We start from the raw sequence: 22,081 nt of genomic DNA, 5'->3' as shown, positions 1-22,081 counted from the left end.
GCGGGCCCGCGGCGGGGCTGCCCTCCCCTCCGTGACGTCCCAGAGGGCGGAGGACCGCGCGCTGGCTCAGCGCCCTCCCCGCCTCCTCCCAGTGCCGGGTCCGACGGTCCTCGGGAGATGCTGCCGCCGCCTTTGCACTTGCTGTGCACGCTGCTCCGGGTCCGTCCGCTCCACCGCCGTGGCGCCGCGGGGTGCGAGGTCGCACCCGAGCCGGACCATGCAGCCGGGAGCCGCGCTGCAGGCCATGCTGTTGGCCGCGCTGCTGGCGGGGCCCCGGGGCGCCACCGGCCGCCTGCTCAGCGGTGAGTGAGCGCGCTGGGGCAGGGACGGGTTCCCGGTCGGGGTCCGCACGTGCACCCAACTGCACCCCAGCTGCTGCGGGCCGTCCTCAAGGCCTCCGCGACTCTTTGGCCCACTGCAGAGGCGAGGGGCGTCCCGGCCTCTGCTGGCGGACCCAGCGCTCCTGCGCCCCCTGCTTGCAGGGGAGCCGTCGCCCCGCGGCTCTCGGCCGCGCGGGTCTTTGAGATTCCCGGAATCTCAAAGTCCGTTCCCCGCCCAGAGTTCCGGGCGTTGGGGCACATAGGCTTGGTGGGGCGGTGGGCAAATCTGCCCCTGGAAGCGCCCCCTCGGCCCGCCCCGCGCCCCCCGCGCAGGGGCCGGCTCACCAGCTCTCCTCCAGCCGGGGGGGTTGGGGTGGGGGCGGGGTGGGGGGCTCTCCCGTTCCCGGAGACGCCGTCTACAGTGGGGATTCTGGATCCCCTACGCGGTGGGAACCCAGCCTGTTACTCCTGGTCTCTTCTGGGGGGAGGATGGCGGGATCCAGCTCTGTTACCAAAGCGCTTGGAGACGGAGAAAGAAGCCTAGTTAGCGCGGGACAAGCCCCGCCTGACTCAGGGGAATGACTCTCTGCTTCCTTCCTCCTGTCGTGTCACTGCAGCCTCGGACTTGGACCTCAGAGGAGGTACAGTGCTCTGGCTTCTTGCCTCTTCTGTTTGTTCTGCATGTCAAGGGGAGGATGTCCATGCCTCTTTCTCAGGTCTTCGGGCGCGGACAGACTGGCCGTGGGGTGGCGGAGAATGACAACCTCCACTCCGTTATCCGGCTTGCAGAGCTGATGGAAAGGATCTGAAGTGTGTCTCGGGATGGGGGTAGGCTGCGAGGAGGCGGGGAAGGGGGTGTGCATCTGAATTAAGCTGCCTGGGTCAGGGCTGCATGGGCTTTGTCCAGGTCGTGGTGAACAGAAGCCCCCGCCCTTCCCCTTCCTGCAAACGAGAAGAGAAAGACACTTCCTGAAAGCAGGGGAACCAGATGCGCCTCAGGCATCCTCCCAGCTCTGGCTCTCTCTGGCACTCACCCGCAGACTTGTGATGTGTGGCCAGGCTGGACCATACAGGAAACCGGTTTAAGGTGTGATGTTTTCCCTTGATAAGCAAATGGTAGAAAAAGGAGGACTGCCAGTAAATTTAACTCCATCTCACGTTATGCCCATGGCCAGGCAGGAGGTACCTGGAGCTCATTTTCCTTCTGCTGCCTCATTTGGAGCCACCTTGAAGGAATCACAAGAGCTGGGCTGGCCCGGTCTTCTCCCCAGGCAGCACGCCAGCCACAGCCTCTCTGGCCAGTGGCCCCCATTCTCTCTGGAACAACGTCATCATGAAAATGTCCTGCTTTTGAGGCCTCCTGATTTGCCGATGGGCCAGTCCTGTTAGAGTTCTAGCAATAGCACAATAGCAGAGGAAGGGAGAAGATGCAAAACTCTTGGAACCTGTTGCTTGTTGAGACTTTCCTTATAAAAGCAGTAAAAGGAGCAGTAGAAACAAGACTTCCCAGGAGTCTCCCGCATTATCTGCATGTGCTCTGGTCCCGTTTAGCCCTGAAAATGCAGTCCACGGTCTGTAGCTTTTGCCCCGGATTCTGGTCAGTGGTGGGAACAATGAATGCTCTCTGGTTCCGTGCACGGCTGCAAAACAAATAAGGAAAATGAGAACATCCCTTGGGGGCTGGGAAGAGGTTCCCAAACCAAAATCCTTCATCCTTTCTTGGTGGCGGCAGTTCACAGCCACAGCCCACAGTCTGGCTCTCGCCGTGCGAGGGACTTCCCTTGTTGAGATTTGGTTTTCACTTGTGCATTTGGGTCCAGAAGCATATGCTGCGTGTTTCTGCCGGCTAGGAACTGGCATTTGTTCTGTATTCCCGGCACCGAGCACAGTGCCAGGCACAGAGCGTCTACGCAGTGCATGTTGATGGAAGGAAGTTCGTCTCAGTAAGGCTTCCCACAGATGCCAGCTGTGTGTGGGGGGGGGGGTTAAGTACTGGTAAACAGTTTGTCCCTTCTTAATAGAATCCCATCCATTTGTCTAAGATGGCATTCAGCCCTTCGGGTGCCAGTTCCATAAGACGCGTTACACAGGCTCCCAGTGCAGCTGAAACTGAGACGAAGTGGGAACTGGGCAGCATAGTTCAACGGTTATGGGCTTGGTTTTGTAATCAGAACCATGTTCGGACTCCGGCGATGCTACCGAGAGCTGTGTGACCTTAGCCAAATGACTGAATTTCTCTGAGCCTTAGTTTCCTCCTCTGTAAAATGAGGCATAAACAAGAGCTACATCAGGGGATTACTGTGAGAATTCAGAGAGAGAAAGAATAGATAAAAATGTAAATGCAATTAGCATAGTTTATGCCCCATAGTAAGAGTTGAGTAAACCTTAGCTGTGTCTTTAGGCAAGATCCATCACAGCAGAAAACCCCATCGACCTGATGCTCTTAGCTTCTGCTTACACCACAGCCTGGGCAAAATCTCAGTCCCACTCTACAGGCAAAGGGTTCCAGGATAGAGAAGCCCACCTGCAACTTCAAAACATATCTCCTACCTGAAGGAAGTACCAAACAGAGAAACCTCCCTCTCAACCACGCTGTCCCCTGAGACTTCCCGATGAGATGAAAGAGTTCTGTGTGTGTGGCTTTAAGTGGAACCATAAATCTTCACCTACCTCTCTTTTAAAGGATTGTCAAAAACCTTTGCTTTTCAAGACCCAAAATGGAACAAACAAAACATGGAGTCCCTACACAGTGCAGGCATGGGAGTTTAATCACCACATCTCCATGCCGAGCGGGTATTAATGTGCTCTGAGAAGCTAAATGACATTATAGAGTCCACAGATGAGTCATTGGCTTCATGCCCATGCCGCCGAGCATCCCTGTCCTGGGATACTTTGGGGAGTACTGAAATAGGTTGCCTTTTTTTTTTTTTTTTTTTTCCTCCAGGACAACCAGTCTGCCGAGGAGGGACACAGAGGCCTTGTTATAAAGTCATTTACTTCCACGATGCTTCTCGAAGACTGAACTTTGAGGAAGCCAGTGCAGCCTGCAGAAGGGATGGGGGCCAGCTAGTCAGCATTGAGTCTGAGGACGAACAGAGACTGGTAGAAAAGTTCATAGAAAACCTCCTGGCGTCTGATGGGGATTTCTGGATTGGGCTCAGGAGGCGTGAAGAGAAACAAAGCAATAGCACAGCCTGCCAGGACCTTTATGCATGGGTGGACGGCAGCTCGGCAACATTCAGGTAAGTGCGGAGAACCCGCAGCCGCTCACCCACTTGATGAACTCCAAAAGGAGGTAGGCTGAATCCACGGTTTCCGGTGCAGGAGGAAGAGGAATAGGCCCAGCCAGGCAGAGCCCAGAGAGGATAGCACTGGCCAAAGCAGGGAGGTGAAGGGCGTCAGTCAGTCAGCCTGGTTCTGTGTCTAACTCCTGTCCCAAGAGCTCTGTCCAGGTAGATGTGGCCCAGGAGCGTTGTTTGAACAGCACGTGATGCTTGAAGTCAGGGCATCTGGCTACCAGCCTTTTGAATTAGAACTCGAATCAGAGATTGAGGGTCTGTGGAGCTAAGACTCTATCAAGGGCTCCAGATCACAGGGAGTGGGCCTGGATGGGCCGAAGGGGGACTTAAGGAAGCCTGCATTTTGGAGGACCCTCCTAAGCCCACGGCATCAGGACTCATTCATTTCACACCTTACCCTGGCTCCACAGTGACCTTGCCATTGTCCCTCCCAAAGAAACCCAGCGACAGGGACAAACATCAAAAGATAGCAAAGTTTGGGGCACCTGGGTGGCTCAGTGGGTTAAATCCTCTGCCTTCGGCTCGGGTCATGGTCTCAGGGTCCTGGGATCGAGCCCTGCATCGGGCTCTCTGCTCAAGCAGGGAGCCTGCTTCCTCCTCTCTCTCTCTCTGCCTGCCTCTCTGCCTACTGTGATCTCTGACTGTCAAATAAATAAATAAATAAAATCTTTAAAAAAAAAAAGATAGCAAAGTTAAAAGGCAGACATAAGACCAGAAAAATGTAACGAATTAGGGAGTAATTATCTTTTTATAATAGAGTTGCTATAAGTCATTAAGACACTAAAAGTTTATGTAAGTCAATAAACCCCAAAATATAAAAAGGCAAAAGACCTGAGCAGTTGAAAAATAGAAAATCTAACTGGTAAATGATGCCATGGGGAAAAAGTTTAAACTCATTATCAACCAAAAGAATGCAGATTAAAATGTGTTTTTTACCTGTGTCTACTGGTTATGCCAATCAGACCCACATCTTCCTTCTATGTGCCGGGGGTGACCCCTCCAGGGCTCTCATGGGCTTTTCCCTTCCTGGAAAAAACCTTAAAAAGGAAAGGGAGTGGGGCACCCAAGTGGCTCAGCCGGTTAAGTGTCCCACTCTTGATTTCAGCTCAGGTCTTGATCTCAGGATTGTGAGATCGAGCACTGGATTGTGAGATCGAGCACTGTGTCAGGCTCCATTTGGGCGCGGAACCCATTTAGGATTCTCCTTCTCCCTCTCTGTCTGTGGATCCCCTCTCTAATCAAAAAAAAAAAAAAAAAAAAGGAAAGTTAGTAGGATGAACTACACTGCCCACCACTCCAGCTGGCCCCTGGACCCCAGCTGATACTCACTGACCCTCCTCCTCTACCATCTGGTCTAGATTCCCCTCACTGCTCAGGGAGCCTCAGTGTCTGACCTTGTGGCAGGACCCAGACCCTCCACCGTGAGGTATGTGAGGACCCAGTCAATTTGCACTTCTCAGGCTAGAGTGATAGCACTTCCCTGTTTACCGTTGAAATTGGGTACGTGAAGACCCACAGGAACCCTAGTAGTAGTAGTAGATCATCTCGATGCCAAACGTATTTCTTCCTGCCCCAAATGGGTGACTGCATAGCTTCTTCCTCCGGTGATTAGGGCCGGTTACTTCCTCCAAAGATAATCCCTGCTCTTCTTGCCTTCTGGTCTCTGGACACAAGGATCCCAGAGTGCCCATGTGGCAGCCATCACTCATTGTATAATAAGTCTTTTCCTATATCTTCTGGTGGAATTTTTTTGCCTCTGTGTAGCGGGACATCTAAAACTTACAGGGCCCGGCATCGCAGAGCCAAGAAGCACAAATTCCCCAAGTGGGTTGCTACTAGTGATGGTGAGCAAAGCTACTCCTGTTTCCACCCATTGGCTCCCAGACCCACGTGTTCTTACTCTTGGGGACACAGGATGATATAAAGGTCATTGATTCAAAGTGTGCACTGAGTCCTTAAGGAGAAGGCCTCCTCCTTGCAAGTGTTCCCTCTCAGCTGGGGCTTCAGCTGTGTTGTCGACAAATTCTCCCATCATTCTGTCAGGCTAGCAGCTTCCAGGCTAGCAGCTTCCAGGTGGTGCAAGCTGTGACGTGCCTAGGAAACCCAGCCAGATGACTGGCCGACTCCCACCTCCTTTGCTATAAAGTAGGTCCCTTGGTCTGATGAGGTGTTATCTGGGAATCTGTGCCTGTAGATCAAATAATGGGTAATGGTCCTGACTGAGACCCCGAGACAGGAAAGGCAAATCCACACCCAGACTGTAGGTCTGTTCCCGTCAGAGGGAATCGTTGTCCCTTTCAGAATGGAAGGAGCCCATTGTAGTCAACTTGCTCCCCAGTGCCCAAGTTGGTGTCCTAGGGTTGGTGTTCCTTCAGGGACGTGGCTTTGGTCTCTGCTGCTGGCAGGTTAGATGTTTGACAGGAGCTTGATGAGCCTCGGTGAGAGGAGATGCACACCGTCGAGCCCACGCAGACCCTCCATCCTTGCCACCGTGGCTACTCTAGTCCTTATCTGTTGTGCGAGCCCTGGGGCGGCCCATCCCAGGCTAGCTGACATCAACGAGCCGAGTCACTTGTCTCCTTGCCTGTTTAGTGCCTCTTCCATGTTAGATGCTTTCTGGTGGGATTTAACTTGTGATAGAGCCTCACACTTCCTGCCTATTCCCATATGTCTGTTTGCATCACATCACTCTGTCCAAGAGCTCCACTTCTCATCCCCATCTTCTCCTCTTTCTCCGTTTAGACTCCTGATCAGCTGGCCAAGCTCTTGCTTTACCCCTGAGTCCGTATAGACTCTAACCTCTCCAGGAACTTCTCTTTCCAGGCAAGCTGGTTCACTAGGCGCACCATCTGAGCTGCATCCATGGAGAGGAGGTCCCCTGACCCTTTGATCTTTCAAGGCCAACTCTAAATGGGGTCAGCATGCAGCTGTTGTCCTGTGGAGCTGTACCCCCACACTTGGCCGACCTATCCATGAAGCGAACTTGGGCAGCCTTTGTCGGGCGTCATAAGGGACTCCCTTGTGCAGGGATAGGTGGACACCGAGGGAGAGGCCTTGGAGCGACACTGCGAGATGCCGTGCCGTGCTCTGCCTGCTCGTACGGTGCTCTCTGGTCCTGGGTAGACCCCTTCCACCTTAGAATGGATCGCGCCTGGGCCTGCCCAGCCCGGGACTAGGTGTGTCTCACAGCACCTCACTCACGATGGGCAACTTGGATTGCATGGTTTTTTGATGCTCCTCACCTAGTAGCAAGCCAGGATTGTTTTGCAAAAGGTGATTATTTCTCACCTACAGATAACATGACCTTGCTATAGAATCCTAGGGGTCTATATTGTGATTTTCTCATTGGGGCTTGCTGCAAATTCTCTATGGTGTTTTTTCCCATCCCTGATATCTCTACTAGACCTCTACAGATGATCTCTTAGATCATATGGCCCAACTGGCAAATCTGCTTACACCACAACCTGCTTCAGAGTCCTTTGTAGCTGTGGACCTCACTCAAGCTGGCTGTCCTTCATGCCAGCTGAAATAGGGGCTGGAACAGTATCCCCAAGTGTGAAGTATACTGCCTCTAGAGCCCAGAGAGGCCTACGAGGGGCTAAGCCTCCTCCTTCACATTATCGTGAGATGTTTCAAGATGCAACATTTGTCCTTTAATGTGAAAGGAATTTTCCAGCATTCCCTGGATCACTAGAAACCTGCCATTTTCATGAAGTGACAGGCTCTTGAATCTTCACGGAGTTTATCTCTAACCCCCTGGACACAGGAGTGTCTTCTTAAGCTTACCCGGTTCAACAGCATGTCAGAAGTATGGTAGACCCTTGTGATTTTCCACGAGATGTCTAGGGAGTCCAGGTCGTCTCACACCACCCTATGACAGAGGGTTCGAAAATTAGTATAGGCCCGAGGCAAAAAATGTATACCGTTGTCTATTCCAAATGAACACAAACTATTTCTGATTCTCTTTCTGATGGAAAATACTATGTTCCCTGGACCTGCATATTAAGTAGCCAAGAGCATGTTAACCTGCTGGAGCAAAGACACCGCGTACGGCACAGCAGCTGTGATGAAGGCTTCTACCTAGCTGCGTTATACTACTCTGGTATCATCCTTCAGGGTCTGGTGGTGTTTGCAGGAGCCAGTCCAGTGAACTGCCTAGAGACCCCCCCGCACTTGCATGCTCCAGATGTTCCAGGGTGGTACTACTTTCTGTCATCTTCCCCTGGATAAGATACTGGTTTTTATTTATTACTTTGGAAAAGGGTGAGGGAGAGTGCAGTTTCAGAATCTTGCACTTGACCTCGTCCACTATTACAGCTCTTACCTCCTAGGCTAAGGAACCAATGTGGGACTATACCAAACACCAAATATGGCTGTTCAAGTCATGTATTTGGGGACTGGGGACATGACCGCTGGATGGACCCCACCATCAGCTGGTCCTGGGCCAGAATTCCATTGACTCCCTGGCCTCCATGTGCTCCCACTCGAATGGGTAGCCCCGATGACATTCCAAGTCTTCAAATTTCAGTGTCACCTTGCATCCTGTGCCCAGCAGAAGGAAGTGGCTCAGGTAACCATGCAGACTCTGACGCCCAGCCTCGAGTCAGTGCGTGCAGTGAGCGTTCACAGCATCGGGCTCTCTATGGGATCCAAGACCTTGCCCTGGCATCCTTCTAGCCAACTGGGTGGTGGCACCATTTATTCCAAGCGTCACTGGATAGTGAGATTGGGCCACACCCCATCCAGGAGCGAGGGTGACAAAGACGGGGAATCTGGTAGCAGAGGCAGAAGGAGGGACCCACCTGCCTGATGAAGTGGAAACAACTTAAAACCGGACAAAGACTATGTGGGCCTTCTGTGCCGGTCCCCCCGCCCCCCACCTGCGTTCACGGCCTCTGCATTTGGGAAAGTCTTGCTCAGATTGCTGGCATTTTCCATTTATTTCCCTGGGGCTAGAAAGGCAGTCATGACGCTTGAAAAGCACAAAGAGTCGTGAGCCGGGCAAGCTCTGGCTGAGATGAGCCAGGCCTCTTCTTCGTGCATCTAATTTCTGCAACAAAGGGAAACAAAAGCCAGTTAGGAAAAGGCAAGGAATAAGATCGCCCAGACGGGCCCTGCTAGCTGCTTTTTCTCATAATTACTCTGCAGATATCATACGGTAATATATTCCTCCCTACAAAGAGGTTGTGGTGAATGTCAGATGATTGATTGTGATGTCCATGTTAGAAAGCACGTGATTCTACTTATTGGCAGGACTTCAATTCCTGCCTCTCTCTGTGTTGTCTTCTGAAGCAGAGTCCTAAGTTTGGGGCTCAGCGGAACTTGATAGGAAAACAGAGGTTTTGAAGTCTTGGGGTTTCCTCCTCCAACGGTCTCCATTGTTGACCTCTTTCCTCCAGGAACTGGTACGTGGACGAACCTTCGTGCGGCAGCGAGGTCTGCGTGGTCATGTACCATCAGCCGTCGGCACCTGCTGGCGTCGGGGGCCCCTATATGTTCCAGTGGAATGACGACCGGTGCAACATGAAGAATAATTTTGTTTGCAAATATTCCGATGGTAACGAATCACTCCCCAAGTTGTATGGCTGAATTCTCAGCTTCCTCTCTTAATTCATGCGCAGCTACTCATTCCCAGAATTTGTTACGTGGTCTCTGAGAAAACTTGTTGCAAGTGCACGGCTGGGGAATGCGATCATAATTCCTTACTGAGGCGTACTCCTAGCAAGGGAGAGGGGGTTCTGATGCCTAGAGAAGGGATAAAGAAAAGAAAGGGCCTAATTTATGTATGACAAAGTGAGAATTATGAGAAGCGCAGGAAACAGAAAGCCCTCTATGTGGACGATCACAGGTTCTTATTTTTACCACATGTGAGGTTGGCTGTAGGAACTTGGGGAAAAGAAGGAATGTGAAAGGAAGCTGGCCATTGTTCTTGGGTTTTCTAGCAGCCACGTGACATGATTTTCTGAGGCTTCAAGGAAATGATGGAGTCCCTCAGTTTCACTGGTAGTGGACAGATAACAGTCACCTTAAGGAACAGGCTTGAACCACCCTCTAGCCATGCTGCACAGGTTCAGCTGGCATTTGTTTCTAGATCTGTTCAGTGTTCTGAATTGGCTCCGAGCCCGCAGCCTCACTCCGCTGAGGTTGCCCAAACGCCTCCTCATAACTGAATTAGATCTAACCTTGAAGCGAGTTTTGATCTGTCCCTGAAGTTTCTCCAATCCCCAAGCCAGCTGCTGGGTCCCAGACCTGCACCGTTTCCTGGCCAGAATAAAATGACTTGTTAGTTATATCTAGTTAAAGACTAAGTAGTCCTAAAACTGTTTGAATTTAACTGTTTTTGCTATGATTTTTGCTGCTACAAGGTGCCCCTCCCTTCCTCCTTCCCTTGTGCGCTCTGTGCGTTGCCCAACTGCGGTTCCCTGTGCTTGGAACTGTCCTACTCTTTCCCGGACAACTCATTCTTACCTTTGGGGTTTGCTCTGAACATCATCTCCTCTCGTAACGCAGCTAAGTGCAGCAGGGATTGTGGATTGGAACCTGGACAATGATGATGTTTTCCGACAAAAGGCAGTGTTGGGGCAATTGGCAGAGTTTGAATAAGGTCTGTAGATTAGGTAACAGACTATCAATGTTGATTTCTTGGTCCTGATCACTCCACTGTGGTTGCATAAGAACCTGCCCTCCACATCTTTTGAAAAACATATTGAAGTAATTAGAAGTAAAAAGTAACCATGTCTGAAAATTTTTCTCAGAAAAAAAGTAACACGCGTCTGTATGTATTTTTCATACATATGTGGGTGTATACATAGATATAAATAAAAATATAGATACATTGACATAAATATAGAGAGATACAGAGAGAATAAATAAATGAAATATGATAAAACCGTAACATTTGGGTGAAATATATGGGCACTCTTTGTACTATTTTAGGAAATTTTCCTAAATCTGAAATTTTTCGAAAATAAGAAGTTAAGAAAATTTCCTTTGGGAAACCTCCCAGGGGCCCCTCAAAAACAAGTTAGGTTTTCCTTCTAGGAGGATTTTAGCACTGAACGCACACAATACCTCAACTCCCCATTTATAAGTTTGTCTTTCACTACGTGGTTGGCCTGAGGTCTAGAGACATACACGTTTGGCCAGTTCATGCCTGCGCTTGCTGGGCGAGGAGAGGGACATCCAATGGCGTTCCAACAAGGTGGCATGCTATCTGTAATGCCAGATGCGCTATTATCTGTGATAGCATACATAATAGCATTTATTATATATATAAATATTTTTAATATATATATATATATATATGGCATAATAGAGGGCAGGTCGATCTGGGCCAGGGGCTAGTTGAATAACATCTAAAATTGGACTTGGCAATGTGACTGCGTGGAGTAGGCCCATGCTGGCCAGATCTGAACCCCTGCTTGCTTCTGGGATCTGCTAGGGGCGTAGGTGTCTTCAGTGAAAATCGGAGACAAATCCGCTGAGGCAGCACAATGCAGGGCATCGCAGGGGCTGATGGTGAGGCCGCATTAATGTGCCGTGTTCAGTGCAGTATTCACGGTGGAGTGAACCATGGAGGGGCAAGAAAATGCACAGGTCATGTCATGTTGTCGAATATACTACATGTTATAATGTCCTATGGCAAAATTACTCTTTGGGATTCTTAGCCTGTATTTCCGTATGTTCTGGCCATCCTGCAGAGCCTAAGAGCCAAAGGGGCCCAGGGCTGTACTCATTTGTTATTATATCGCCACAACCTAGCACAATCTGTCTCCTTGCAATGTTAGTTTTCACTTGCATTGATTGGGTTCCAATTCCAGCTCAGCTACTCACTAGCTGTGAGATTTGGACAAGTATTTAATCTCCTGGTACGTTGGATACATGGCGTACAAAACCATCAGAGTGATTGCCACTGGCTCATCAGGCTGTTAGGGCAAATCGTGTTCGTTTTTAGAAAACACTTAGAACGTGAGGATGTTTCTGTCATACAGAAGGCACTATATAGGTGGGGCTTTTAAAAATAAATAAATAGATTTGCATCACCTTTGGGCATGCACGCACACACACACGCACGCATGCACGCACACTCTTATGGGGAAAGGATTGCAAATTTCCTTCAGAAGCTTCAGAATAGCCTTAGCATCCTGGCCTAAGGACTGGGAATTCCAAAACCATGCCCTTTAAGGACCCCATCCCTATGAAGCCCAGAGCATCCGATGAGCACGAGAGATTTGCTACCAGTGCCTTAGAGGGACGCACTCCCAGCCCAAGGGGAAAACATTCAATGTAGATTCTCCGTGCAGCCCAATGGTCCTCAGGCTCTTCGAGACATTTGAAATGACTCGGGTTCTAGATCTCAGGTCCACCGTGGGCTGGTAGTGGTCTATCTCCCCACCTCCCACCACAACCATGTCCACTTCCAGGAAATCAGTGTTTGTTACTCTCTGAAACATCCCCAGTGGGAATTGTTAACATGACTTTGATTGCTTTAAAATAATCCAGGTCTGAGTGTAGCTGGGAAGGGCTAGGGGTTGCTTTGGACCTAGATTAGCCCTATGTTGAGAAGGGTTGAAGCTGAGGGAGGGCACACGGGGGTTCATACCACTCTTTCTATTTTTGTGTATATTTTGAAATTCCCGTATTTAAAATTTTAAAATACTTTTAAAAAAAAAATACCCAAATGAAGCTGGGGGAAGGCTAGTCTTACTGCAGATAGGATTCTTTTGACTTACTAACCCAGATCTTGGCATCTAGCAACACTATAAATAAAGTTTATCAAATGATTGAGTGAGTAAATAAGGGGAGGCCATCGTTGGGCCAATTTCATCCAGATGGCATGGAAATTTAGTTACTATTTTCATGTTTGTTTCTTTCTACCACAGAGAAACCAACAGCTCCTTCTACAAAGCCTGGAGGTAAGGCTAATTTGGGCTGTTTCTCGGGCCCCTTTTATGGGTTTAGAACTGTATGTTCTTCAGATTTTCCAGCAGGAAGAGGGCTGGTGGGAAGTCAGACCATTTGGAGGGGTGTATGCCACACCCGGCCCCGCCAAGTACTTCGTTAATCTCTCTCTCCGGAGTTGCCCATTTCTCCCAAAGCTGAAAAGCAACAACCACAAATTCAGTTTGGGATGAGACTTGTCATTATTGACAGTATGAAAGGCATAACTCGATCTAATGGGAAAAGAAGTGAGCCACGTGGATAATTTATGGGCCTAGAAGTGAGTCATTGGCCCTGCCCTTTGGCATCTGTGCGTTCTGTGTGCCTTGATGCCAGGCGCCTGCTGTCTGTTTCAGGACAGGATTCTTGGCAGTGAGAATCTCACCAGGAAGATGAAGACGGTTAAACCTGGAGGCCAACAAATTCAACCCTTTACTTTTCTATCTTTATAAATGGCCTTGGTCAAATTGCTGCTGCTTTCTGGCGTCCCCCCTACAACCTGGTGGGACCTCAGAGGCCATCTGGATCATGAGGTCTTCTACCGGGTTCTCAAGTCCATGTGTCTGTTTCCAGATGAAACAGCAACACCCATGCTTCCGGAAGATACGGGGAAAGGAGATGCCAGAGAGACATTTAAAGGAAATGAAGGTATGGACAGAACCCTCCCGGGGAAAGTAGATGGTGGGACCCTCTTGATCACAAATTACAGAGGGTTACGTTCTCTACTTTGTTCTTTCCCGCAGTTATTTTAAAAATGAACTAAACGGGGCATCTGAGGCTTGGCAGAAAGTGCATGCAGAGTTGGGGACCATCTGGGAAGCCTGGGGAGAGTAGACCAGCCAGGAGGTGAAATGCCTGTGTGAGGATGGGGAGTGGGGATAGGGCACTCAGCAGTCCTGGGTGGGGGCAGGGTCCTGGGAGAGCGGCTATAGAGAAACAGGCACAGAAAACCCCAGGTGGGATGCGGGACACAGGACGTCCCAGCTTGATACGCACGTGGAAAAAAAAAAAAAAAGGTGGGCAAAAACATTTTACAACTCACATCCTAAAGGATCAAAGAAAATGGGTGATAATGGAATTTCAGCCTCAAGCCTCCCACCTGGAGCATTAAGAGGGAGATCTGGGATTGTGTCCCTGGACAACATTAAAAAAACACGTCATTTCTCCGTGCTATAGTGTCCTCTCTTGCATAACAGAAGTAATGGGGCGTTCCTCGCCTGTCTGAGAGCATCACCGTGGCCCTGAAATGAAATAGGATATTGTAAAGCTGCGTTTCTGACACCAGCTACCCCAACTTAGGGCAGACCCCACAGGGGAAGAGCTCCGTCCAGATGAGACTGTCCTCCCTACAGACATCAGTCACAAATTCAGGGGTCCCCAGGCCATTCCCACTTCTGATCAGCTGGCTGCAAGTCCAGACCGTGCCCACAACCCCCCAATTTTGATAACTCACTAGACCAACTCACAGAATTCAGGAAAACGCTCTATTTTGGACTGCATTTCATTGTAAAGGAGCTAAATCAGGAGCAGCCGCCTGATGAAACAGATCGGGTAATGTCCGGGAAGGTCCCATATGGGGAGTTTCTGCGTCCTCTCCCTATGGACTCAAGCAGCAGCATCACCCTCCTGGCACATGACTGTGTCCACCACCCAGAAAGTCCCATTGAGCTTGGTGTGCGAAGACTTCCTTGAGGTGTTCTTACACAGGCATCATTGATATGGTCATTGGCCATGTAATTGAACTTAATCCCTAGTGCCCCCCCGCCCTCCTCCTGGGACATCTCCTCAGCAGAGACTCAGATGTGGTCTGATGGGGCTCACGAATAACAGTTACTCCTATTACCTTAGAAATTCCAAAGATTTAGAGCTTCTTTTCCAGGAACCAAGGACAGAGGCCAGTCAAATATTTTTTTTTATTATACAACAGATAAAATGTGTTGAAAATGCTTTGAAAAAAGTACAAAAGTGCCGTGCAGAGATGGGTGGTGTTTTCATTGTTCATTGTTATCATGGCGGCATTTAAAGTGGGTTCTGTTTGGGGCCCTTATTGTGTGGGGGTCGTTGTTAGGATTGCAGCCTCACAGGAAAACAACAACAACTTCTAAAAGGTTGGGAACCTTGGACCAGGGGAGTAAGAATGGGGTCATTCACCAGCCCTTGGTTCTTCCTAAAGGCAACCATGACAGAAAATTCTTTGGTTCTAAGTCCTGAAGGACAGGAAAGGTCAGGATAGCAGGCCTCTGAATGCCCTCCACAGTCACGGCTCTTGGCCCCAACTGGATCCAATTAGCCTTAGTCAGATTTGTTGGGAAGGTTACAGTCTGATTCATGTGCTTCATGTGACCTTCTCTTTCCTGGGAATGGCTTCTCTCTCCCTCCCTCCCTCTTCCCCGCCCCACCTTGGGAACTACCATTTCTGTCCTTAGAGCCAAAGACATCAACACTGCCCAAGCAGCCACTGCTTTTTTAAGGGAGAACAAGGACAAGAAACGAGAGAGTCTCTTTCTTCTGGGGGAAAAAAAAAAAAAATATATATATATATATGATTAAATCAGTGCCCTTCTGATATTTTGCAAGAAACTCTGACATGTAAACTTCTTTTCTCTATTACTTAGGGTCATAGGACAGGTAGAAAATGCTCACTCACTGACTGGCTGACTGTACACATATCTCCTTCCAGGAACACGCTCTTTGCAATACTCTGTGTTGACTATGCTTTTTTAAGTCTGTTTTGATATTCGTAAAGACATCACTAATACTGATATTAATATGGTTTTCTTTTCAGAAGCCGCCTTGAATCTTGCTTACATTCTAATCCCCAGCACCGTCTTTCTCCTCGTGGTCATCACGGTCGTCTTTTGGGTTTGGATCTCTAGAAGGAGGCAAGTAAAACCTTCATTGTGTCAACTTGTGTGTCTTCTGGACTCTTGGAGATTTGGACATTGGTCTTTTTGCTTCATGAAAGGCCACAGCAGCTCCAAGAGAATTACCATTGCAGATGGGAGAGTAAATTCTCTGGTGGCCTCCTGGCATTCGGAAGTACTAGGTATTTGTGCTTAGTTGTGATTAGGAGAGTGATCTTACAGCCTTTAGTTTGTGTGTGGAAGCTTTCAAATGACTTGAGCGGTGAAACGGTTATTTGCCTCCTTTGTAGCCACACATCAGTCAGCAAGTGCTTTCCTGACTGTAGGCTCTCACTCCAAAGATGTTTGTCAGCTGGGTGAAGGAATAGTGAGCCATTGAAAAATGACTGTCCCAGAGCCTTAGGGCAAAGATCTCAAACTGAATCCCTTTGTTCAAAACGAAATAGCTAATGCCTTTTAGTTGACTTTGCTTTTCATTGAAGGTACAAATACAGATTGCTGCAAAAGAGCCACACTAAGTGGCCTAGAGCATTTCTGTTTATGGATCGTATGGCACCATTTTTGAGGTTCCCACCGCTCTTCTCAGTTGCCTTTTTACTCCTCAGCGTCATACAGACATGGAAGCATGTATGTGCCATACAGGGAAAGAAGCTGGTCTGCCCATTTTACAACAGGAAAACTGAGTTCCAGCTGAAGATTCGATTCCCTTTGATGACCATTTTATGATGAGTTAGTAAGATTCCAGTGCACAGGTGATCCTGAACGGTGTGGGTCCACTTATACGTGCTTTGGGTATTTTTTAATAAATACAGTATAAATCTGTAAATGTCCTTTTTCTCCTTTATGACTTTCTTAATGTTTTCTTTTCCCTCACTTACTTTATTATAAGGATACAGCGTATAATACATATAATATATGAAATACGTGTTAGGCTTCTCGTCAGCAGTAGGCTGTTAATGGTTCCGTTTGGGGTCAAAGTTACAGATTTTCAACTGCACGGGGTGCGGGGGGAGAGGGTTGTTACCTGTAATCTCCTCACTGTTCAAGGGTCAATAGCAGAAAATGCTTTATTTAATTTTATCTTCCTTATAGGATTATCAAAAGAATTAAAACAGTTAATTCATGCAGAATGGGCGTATAGGAAGCACTCAAAAATGTTAGTTCTTACTGTGATGCTTTTTATCAGTTAATTCATGTTGATCTAAAAATAGAATTCAGGGGCGCCTGGGTGGCTCAGTGGGTTAAGCCGCTGCCTTCAGCTCAGGTCATGATCTCAGGATCCTGGGATCAAGTCCCGCATCGGGCTCTCTGCTCAGCGGAGAGCCTGCTTCCCTTCCTCTCTCTCTGCCTGCCTCTCTTGTGATTTTTCTCTGTCAAATAAATAAATAAAATCTTTAAGAAAATAAAATAAAAATAGAATTCAGTTTAAAAAATAGGAATATATTTCCCAGCTACTTACTCTGCAGTTGTTTTCAGTTTTTTTTGTTTTTTGTTATTCCCTTTCTTAGTCTATTTAGCACGTCACCAGGATTTGGGAATTGTGACTCTGAAGCTGGAGTCTGTCTCAGGGATTTTTTCAGGGTTTTTAACCTCTTTGCATCACAGACCTTTGTAGCAGTTGGGTAAATCCTATGGACCCCTCCCCAGAACAGTATCTCTAAATACATAAAATGAAATAATTCTGGATTGCAAGGGAAGCAATTGTACTGATAAAACAATTTAGCAAAATAGTTCCAAAAAACAAATGTGATTTGGTAATACACGTGTTTCTTTACTAATGTTTCTTTATTTAGTGGTGGGTATAGTTAGCATAATGTTGCAGTAGAGATGAGTGGATCTATGATAACTGTGATGCGATGTGAAAATATCCGTGATTCTGTTGGCGATCAAGTCAAAGATATTGCTAATTCTACTCCAATTTATTACCTACATTTAGAATTGAAGGCAGACTAACTTTGACTTGGAGATGAGTTTTTAAAAATGTGATATTGTTTCCCATCCAGTTTAATCCATGGATGCTACAGGAGCTCTGGGGATCCCAGGGCAACCCCCTCTGTTCCATGGTGTGGCAGAAGCGAATGGTAGATAGGCAATCTCTTTCCTGTTTTGGCACCCTCCCACCCCACCCCAGAGCCCTGACCCATAAGTTCCTTCAGGTGAGAAGGGCAGAGTCATGACTCCGCCGATGACTTCCTCGTCCTGAGCAGGAGACACGGGGATTTTCTCAATCCCCTCGTCTAAACTACTCAACCCGGTTTTCTTCCCTCCTAGGAAACGGGAGCAGCCAGGCCCCGGCACGAAGGAGCAGCATGCCATCTGGCCCTCCCCTCACCACGGGAACAGCCCAGACCTCGAGGTTTACAACGTCATACGAAAACAAAGTGAAGCCGATTTAGCTGAGACCCGGCCAGACCTGAAGAACATTTCATTTCGAGTGTGTTCGGGCGAAGTCACTCCCGATGCCATGTCTTGTGACTATGACAACATCGCCGTGGACCCCTCCGAAAGTGGATTCGTGACTCTGGCGAGCTTGCAGAGCGGCTTTGTGACCAATGACATTTACGAGTTCTCCCCGGACCGAACGGGGAGGAGCAAGGAGTCTGGATGGGTGGAAAATGAAATATATGGTTATTAGGACACATGAGAAACACTGGAACGAACGGGAATGGGAAGAAAAGGGGAGAAACTTCTCTTGTTTTCTATGAGGGAAAGACTCAAAAAGTCTATGAAAATCTCTGATCAGGTCGTGGGGATGAGCATGTGATCTCCATTAGCCCCCGTCGGATCCCCAAGTCTGGCTGTATCCCCTATCCCCGCTTCTCCCCCAGATCAACCTTATGAGAAAGCCTTGCCCGTGGTCAGGCACGTAGTAGAAAATACCAGTTGATGGGTTACTTCTGACTTTCAAGGGACCGCGCTTTCCTTGGCAGGGAGAAGGTTGTGGCTGCGGGACTCAGGCGTCCCACCTCTGGGTTCTCTGTTTCTTACTCTATAGAGCAGCACGGGTAATCACAACGAGACAGAAATTACCGACTCTTAAAAAAAAAAAAGAAATTACCGACTCTTTGCAAAGCCCACGTCCTCTGGCATCGGGCTGGCCTGTGCGTCGATAGTTCTAAGCTCCGTTTTTTTTAAAGAATCCAATCAAATCAAAAGCAGGAAGCAGAATGTTAGTCTGTCTGTGTCTACAGCCCTTCCTCTGCCTGTGGCCTCAGGGGACCTCTTTTTCTTTCTCCTCACATCCAAACTTGGAAATAGCCAACTTGGAAATATTTGACAAACCGGGACTGAAATCCCCAGTCTCAGCTTCCAGGCGCCGCTGCGTGTCCAGCCCCGGCAGGGCTCGTTGCTGCGCTGGTGCGTTCGTTCGACCGAAGCACCCCCTCAGCGTTGCCGGTGACGGTCCCCGCTCCTCCTGTTTGTCGTGGGGACCGGCTTGAGTACTCTGGGACTCAGGTCCGCAGCAGAGTTTCTTGGCCCAACACCAGCTGTTTACACACTGAAGGTCTGAGGGCTTCTGTCTTGTTATTTTAGGCTTTCATCTCTATCTTACTTTCTCACAGTTTGTCCTGTGCCTCATGTGTGGAGCCCGGAGCGAGAGAGATTGAGCTGGTCTGGGTCCAGCAGGACCACGGCCCAATCACCCGCCACAATGGGGCGGAGAGCAGGGTGGACGACAAACACGTCATTTATGCCTGCTTCCAGGAAGTGTATTTTGTAGACTTACAACATTTTTAAAAGATTGTATTTATTTGTTTGACAAAGAGGTAGAGAGAGCGCACAAGCAGAGGGAGCAGCAGAAGGAAAGGGAGAAGCAGGCTCTCCGATGAGTGGGGAGCCTGATGTGGGACTTGATCTCAGAACCCTGAGATCATGACCTGAGCTGAAGGCAGACCCTTAGCCAACTGAGCCACCAGGTGCCCCAACTTACAACGCTTGAAGCAAAAAGAGTGGCCCCATGGTCTGAAGGACTGACTTGTTGCTCCAAAACATCAAAGTTCCCATGTGGCTTCAGATATCCCGACTCTATAATCTGTCCGTTTATCCCCCACCCTGTGCCACCCTCCTCAGGCCCCTATGAGGCTGCACCTCCACCAGGATAGGGATCCTGTCTGTCCCATCAGCATCGTGCCACCTACCCCCAAGACCGCATCTGGCACAGAGTAGACAATGTTTGTGGAATGCATGAACAATTCATTTTCAGATCAATGTCGATTAGCCTGGATATGTCAGCCTAAACGCTTGTAGGACCCGTTGTTCACACTCTGCCTGGGGCGGGGAGGTCAGGAAGTTAACCTTAGTTTAAAAGGCTTTCCTTTCGGGGCGCCTGGGTGGCTCAGTGGGTTAAGCTGCTGCCTTCAGCACAGGTCATGATCTCAGGGTCCTGGGATTGAGTCCCATATCAGGGTCTCTGCTTGGCGGGGGATCCTGCTTCCCCCTCTCTCTCTGCCTGCCTCTCTGACTACTTGTGGTCTCTCTCTGTCAAATAAATAAATGAAATCTAAAAAAAAAAAAAAAGACTTTCCTTTCGCCTAGGAAGAGGGAAGCGTGGTAAAAAACAGAAGCTGGTAAGTTGCATTAACAACATCCTTTATGTCACTGAAGCTGGTAACCAAAGGGTTAAGGGGGCTAACAAGCCCAGCTGCAACTTTTTACCCAGGCCCCTTTTATTTGCCTTTAAATTTCCTGGCTCTGACCCTCCTTTGGGGAAGGTAGAGCTGAGGCGGGTCGGTTGGGCTCCTCCTCTGGTCGCTTCTCAGATAAGCCGTTTCCTTGTTGCCGGCTCGATGTCTCAGTGATATCTTAGCTGTGCCTCGGGCAGACAAACGTGGGTTTGGGTACAAAGTTGGCGAAGCAGCGTGGAGCTCCCGGCTCATGGTTCCTCGGGCCCCAGCCGGGAAGGGAAGTCCAGTGACTGTGCAAGCGGCTGCCAAGGCTCTTGGTCCTCGGGCATCGCAGAGGCCACCCCCCAACTGGGAACCTTTCGGCACGAAATGTAAGTCCTGCGGCAGGCGGCTAGTCTGGGGCTTGGTTTGGATGGACGTGTGTGGGTGGGTACTTCATGTGCGGTGGCACGTGACCCTGTTCCTTCCGTTTGGTTCATTCGGTGAAGCTCTGACTTGCGGGCTGGCAGCGATGCTCACAGGGGTACCCTGGGGCTTCCTTCGGTTTGTTCGTTGCTGCAGCTTTTGGCATCTTTGAATAAGAGTAGCCGTGTTCTGACTGGGATATGCAAAATGACCATTTGATCCCCATATGCAGCCCTTGGGGTTGTATCCTCTTAAACCGGGTAATTTTTTTTTTTTTTTTTTTTTTTTGCAACAGTGCTTGGCCACAATATTTATTAGACTCCTAAGAAAAATGACCAATTAAAGGATCCATAAATCAAACCCTCTTGCAATGGATTTGTTTTGTACAAAGATGATTCTTGGAGATTGGGCCTTGAAGATTTTGTTTGCCTCTTCTTTGTGTATTTGTGTGCGTGTCCGTGGACGTTGTGGATGTGAGAGCTTTTCCTCTGTCTCTGGACAGTCTTGCTAAAACTCATTAGTAAAAGAGCTCCATTTAGTTGGCTTAAAGGCTAACACTTGTTTGTAATTGGGCATTCTAAAACTCGGAAAAATGGAAACTAAACGAAACATTTCTCAAGCTTATGTGCCCTAGGAAAATGCTTGATATTAAAGCTAATTTCGGCGTGTTGGTTTCATTAAAACAGAGCTATCTCCAGAGCTATCAACAGTAGACATAGTTTCTGTTCTACCTGTGTTTACTGCAAGTCAGGCAGGTTTGTGTTTTCTCTATTGCAAAATCTGTCCGAAAAGACAAAGTGTATGGTATTTGTCTTCCCACCAGTTCCTTGTATTTGAGTTTGTTTCTGTTTAGTTTGTTCGTTTTTGCTTCAAGAGAAAAAGTACTTTGATGCCTTATGAAGCAATAAACAAATGTGAATGATAATGTAATTAAGACTACTGGAAATAATAAGGGAAACAACTGTTTGCAGGGAAAGCAAGACTGGTAATTTCAAAGAGGGAACACTTAGGACAACTAGGATGTAAAAAGGAAACTTATAGAAGGTTGTAAGCGGGGATCTTTGGAAAGGAATTCTGGGCATGGTCAGGACTGATGAAGAGTATGGAATACATATGGGAAAGCCTGTCGGAGTGATCAACGCTTGGGGAAGAGAAGGGAAAGCCAGAGCAGATGAGGCAGATGTTTGGGCAGTGACACCATATCAACCGAAGCCTTAACTGATTCTCTGAGGAGCTCCAGAGTGGGATTACTCTTCAAACCATCCCCAATGAGGCCAAAAGGCCAGGGCTTCTATAATAGTCATTGGATGTGACCAGCTGGGAAGAGGGCATGACCTTGGCAAGGCAGCTGTCTTCAGTTAAGGCAGTTCTGAATGGCCTCAGATTTGAGGGCTGTTGGCCGCATTCCCCCAGCTGAGAGCCCTTCATTCCTGATGGCGATTCTGATCAGAACCTCATATATCAACATGGAAGATGACAGGGAGGGGGAGAAAGACTGCATAAGCTGTTTTCATTCCTCTTGTTGGAATGCATGAGTTTTAACATCAGAAGTACACTGCTATAAATTGGAGCTTGGTTTTTCTCCCTGTGGAAATGACCATTTTCTTAGATTATTGGCCTAAGTTGTA

At 48.5% G+C, this 22,081-nt stretch overlaps 1 protein-coding gene across 2 annotated transcripts; it reads left to right on the top strand.

The window, feature by feature from the left end:
- The first annotated feature begins 107 nt into the window (after nucleotides 1-107).
- On the top strand, nucleotides 108-21,364 carry LAYN (layilin). Of its 2 annotated transcripts, XM_046014116.1 has the most exons (8): nucleotides 108-302; nucleotides 938-961; nucleotides 3,265-3,562; nucleotides 9,019-9,176; nucleotides 12,502-12,534; nucleotides 13,133-13,207; nucleotides 15,345-15,441; nucleotides 17,695-21,364. In XM_046014116.1, the coding sequence occupies exons 1-8, from the start codon at nucleotides 218-220 to the stop codon at nucleotides 18,056-18,058; spliced, it is 1,134 nt and encodes a 377-aa protein (XP_045870072.1). In that variant the 5' UTR covers nucleotides 108-217; the 3' UTR covers nucleotides 18,059-21,364. The 2 variants fall into 2 exon arrangements, with proteins under 2 accessions (XP_045870072.1, XP_045870073.1); XM_046014117.1 differs by lacking the exon at nucleotides 938-961.
- Nucleotides 21,365-22,081: the final 717 nt, after the last annotated feature.

The sequence above is a fragment of the Meles meles genome, chromosome 8, assembly GCF_922984935.1.
Source record: "Meles meles chromosome 8, mMelMel3.1 paternal haplotype, whole genome shotgun sequence".
Classification (NCBI taxonomy): Eukaryota; Metazoa; Chordata; class Mammalia; order Carnivora; family Mustelidae; genus Meles; species Meles meles.
Note: the sequence above shows the minus strand (reverse complement) of the source record. Positions and strands in the feature narration are given on the sequence as shown.

Coding starts and splice junctions, on each gene's coding strand:
- LAYN (XM_046014116.1), top strand. CDS start 218: ATGCAGCCGGGAGCCGCGCTGCAGGCCATGCTGTTGGCCGCGCTGCTG. Junction 9,177..12,501: donor TGTTTGCAAATATTCCGATG/GTAACGAATCAC, acceptor TTTCTACCACAG/AGAAACCAACAGCTCCTTCT. Junction 12,535..13,132: donor TCCTTCTACAAAGCCTGGAG/GTAAGGCTAATT, acceptor GTCTGTTTCCAG/ATGAAACAGCAACACCCATG.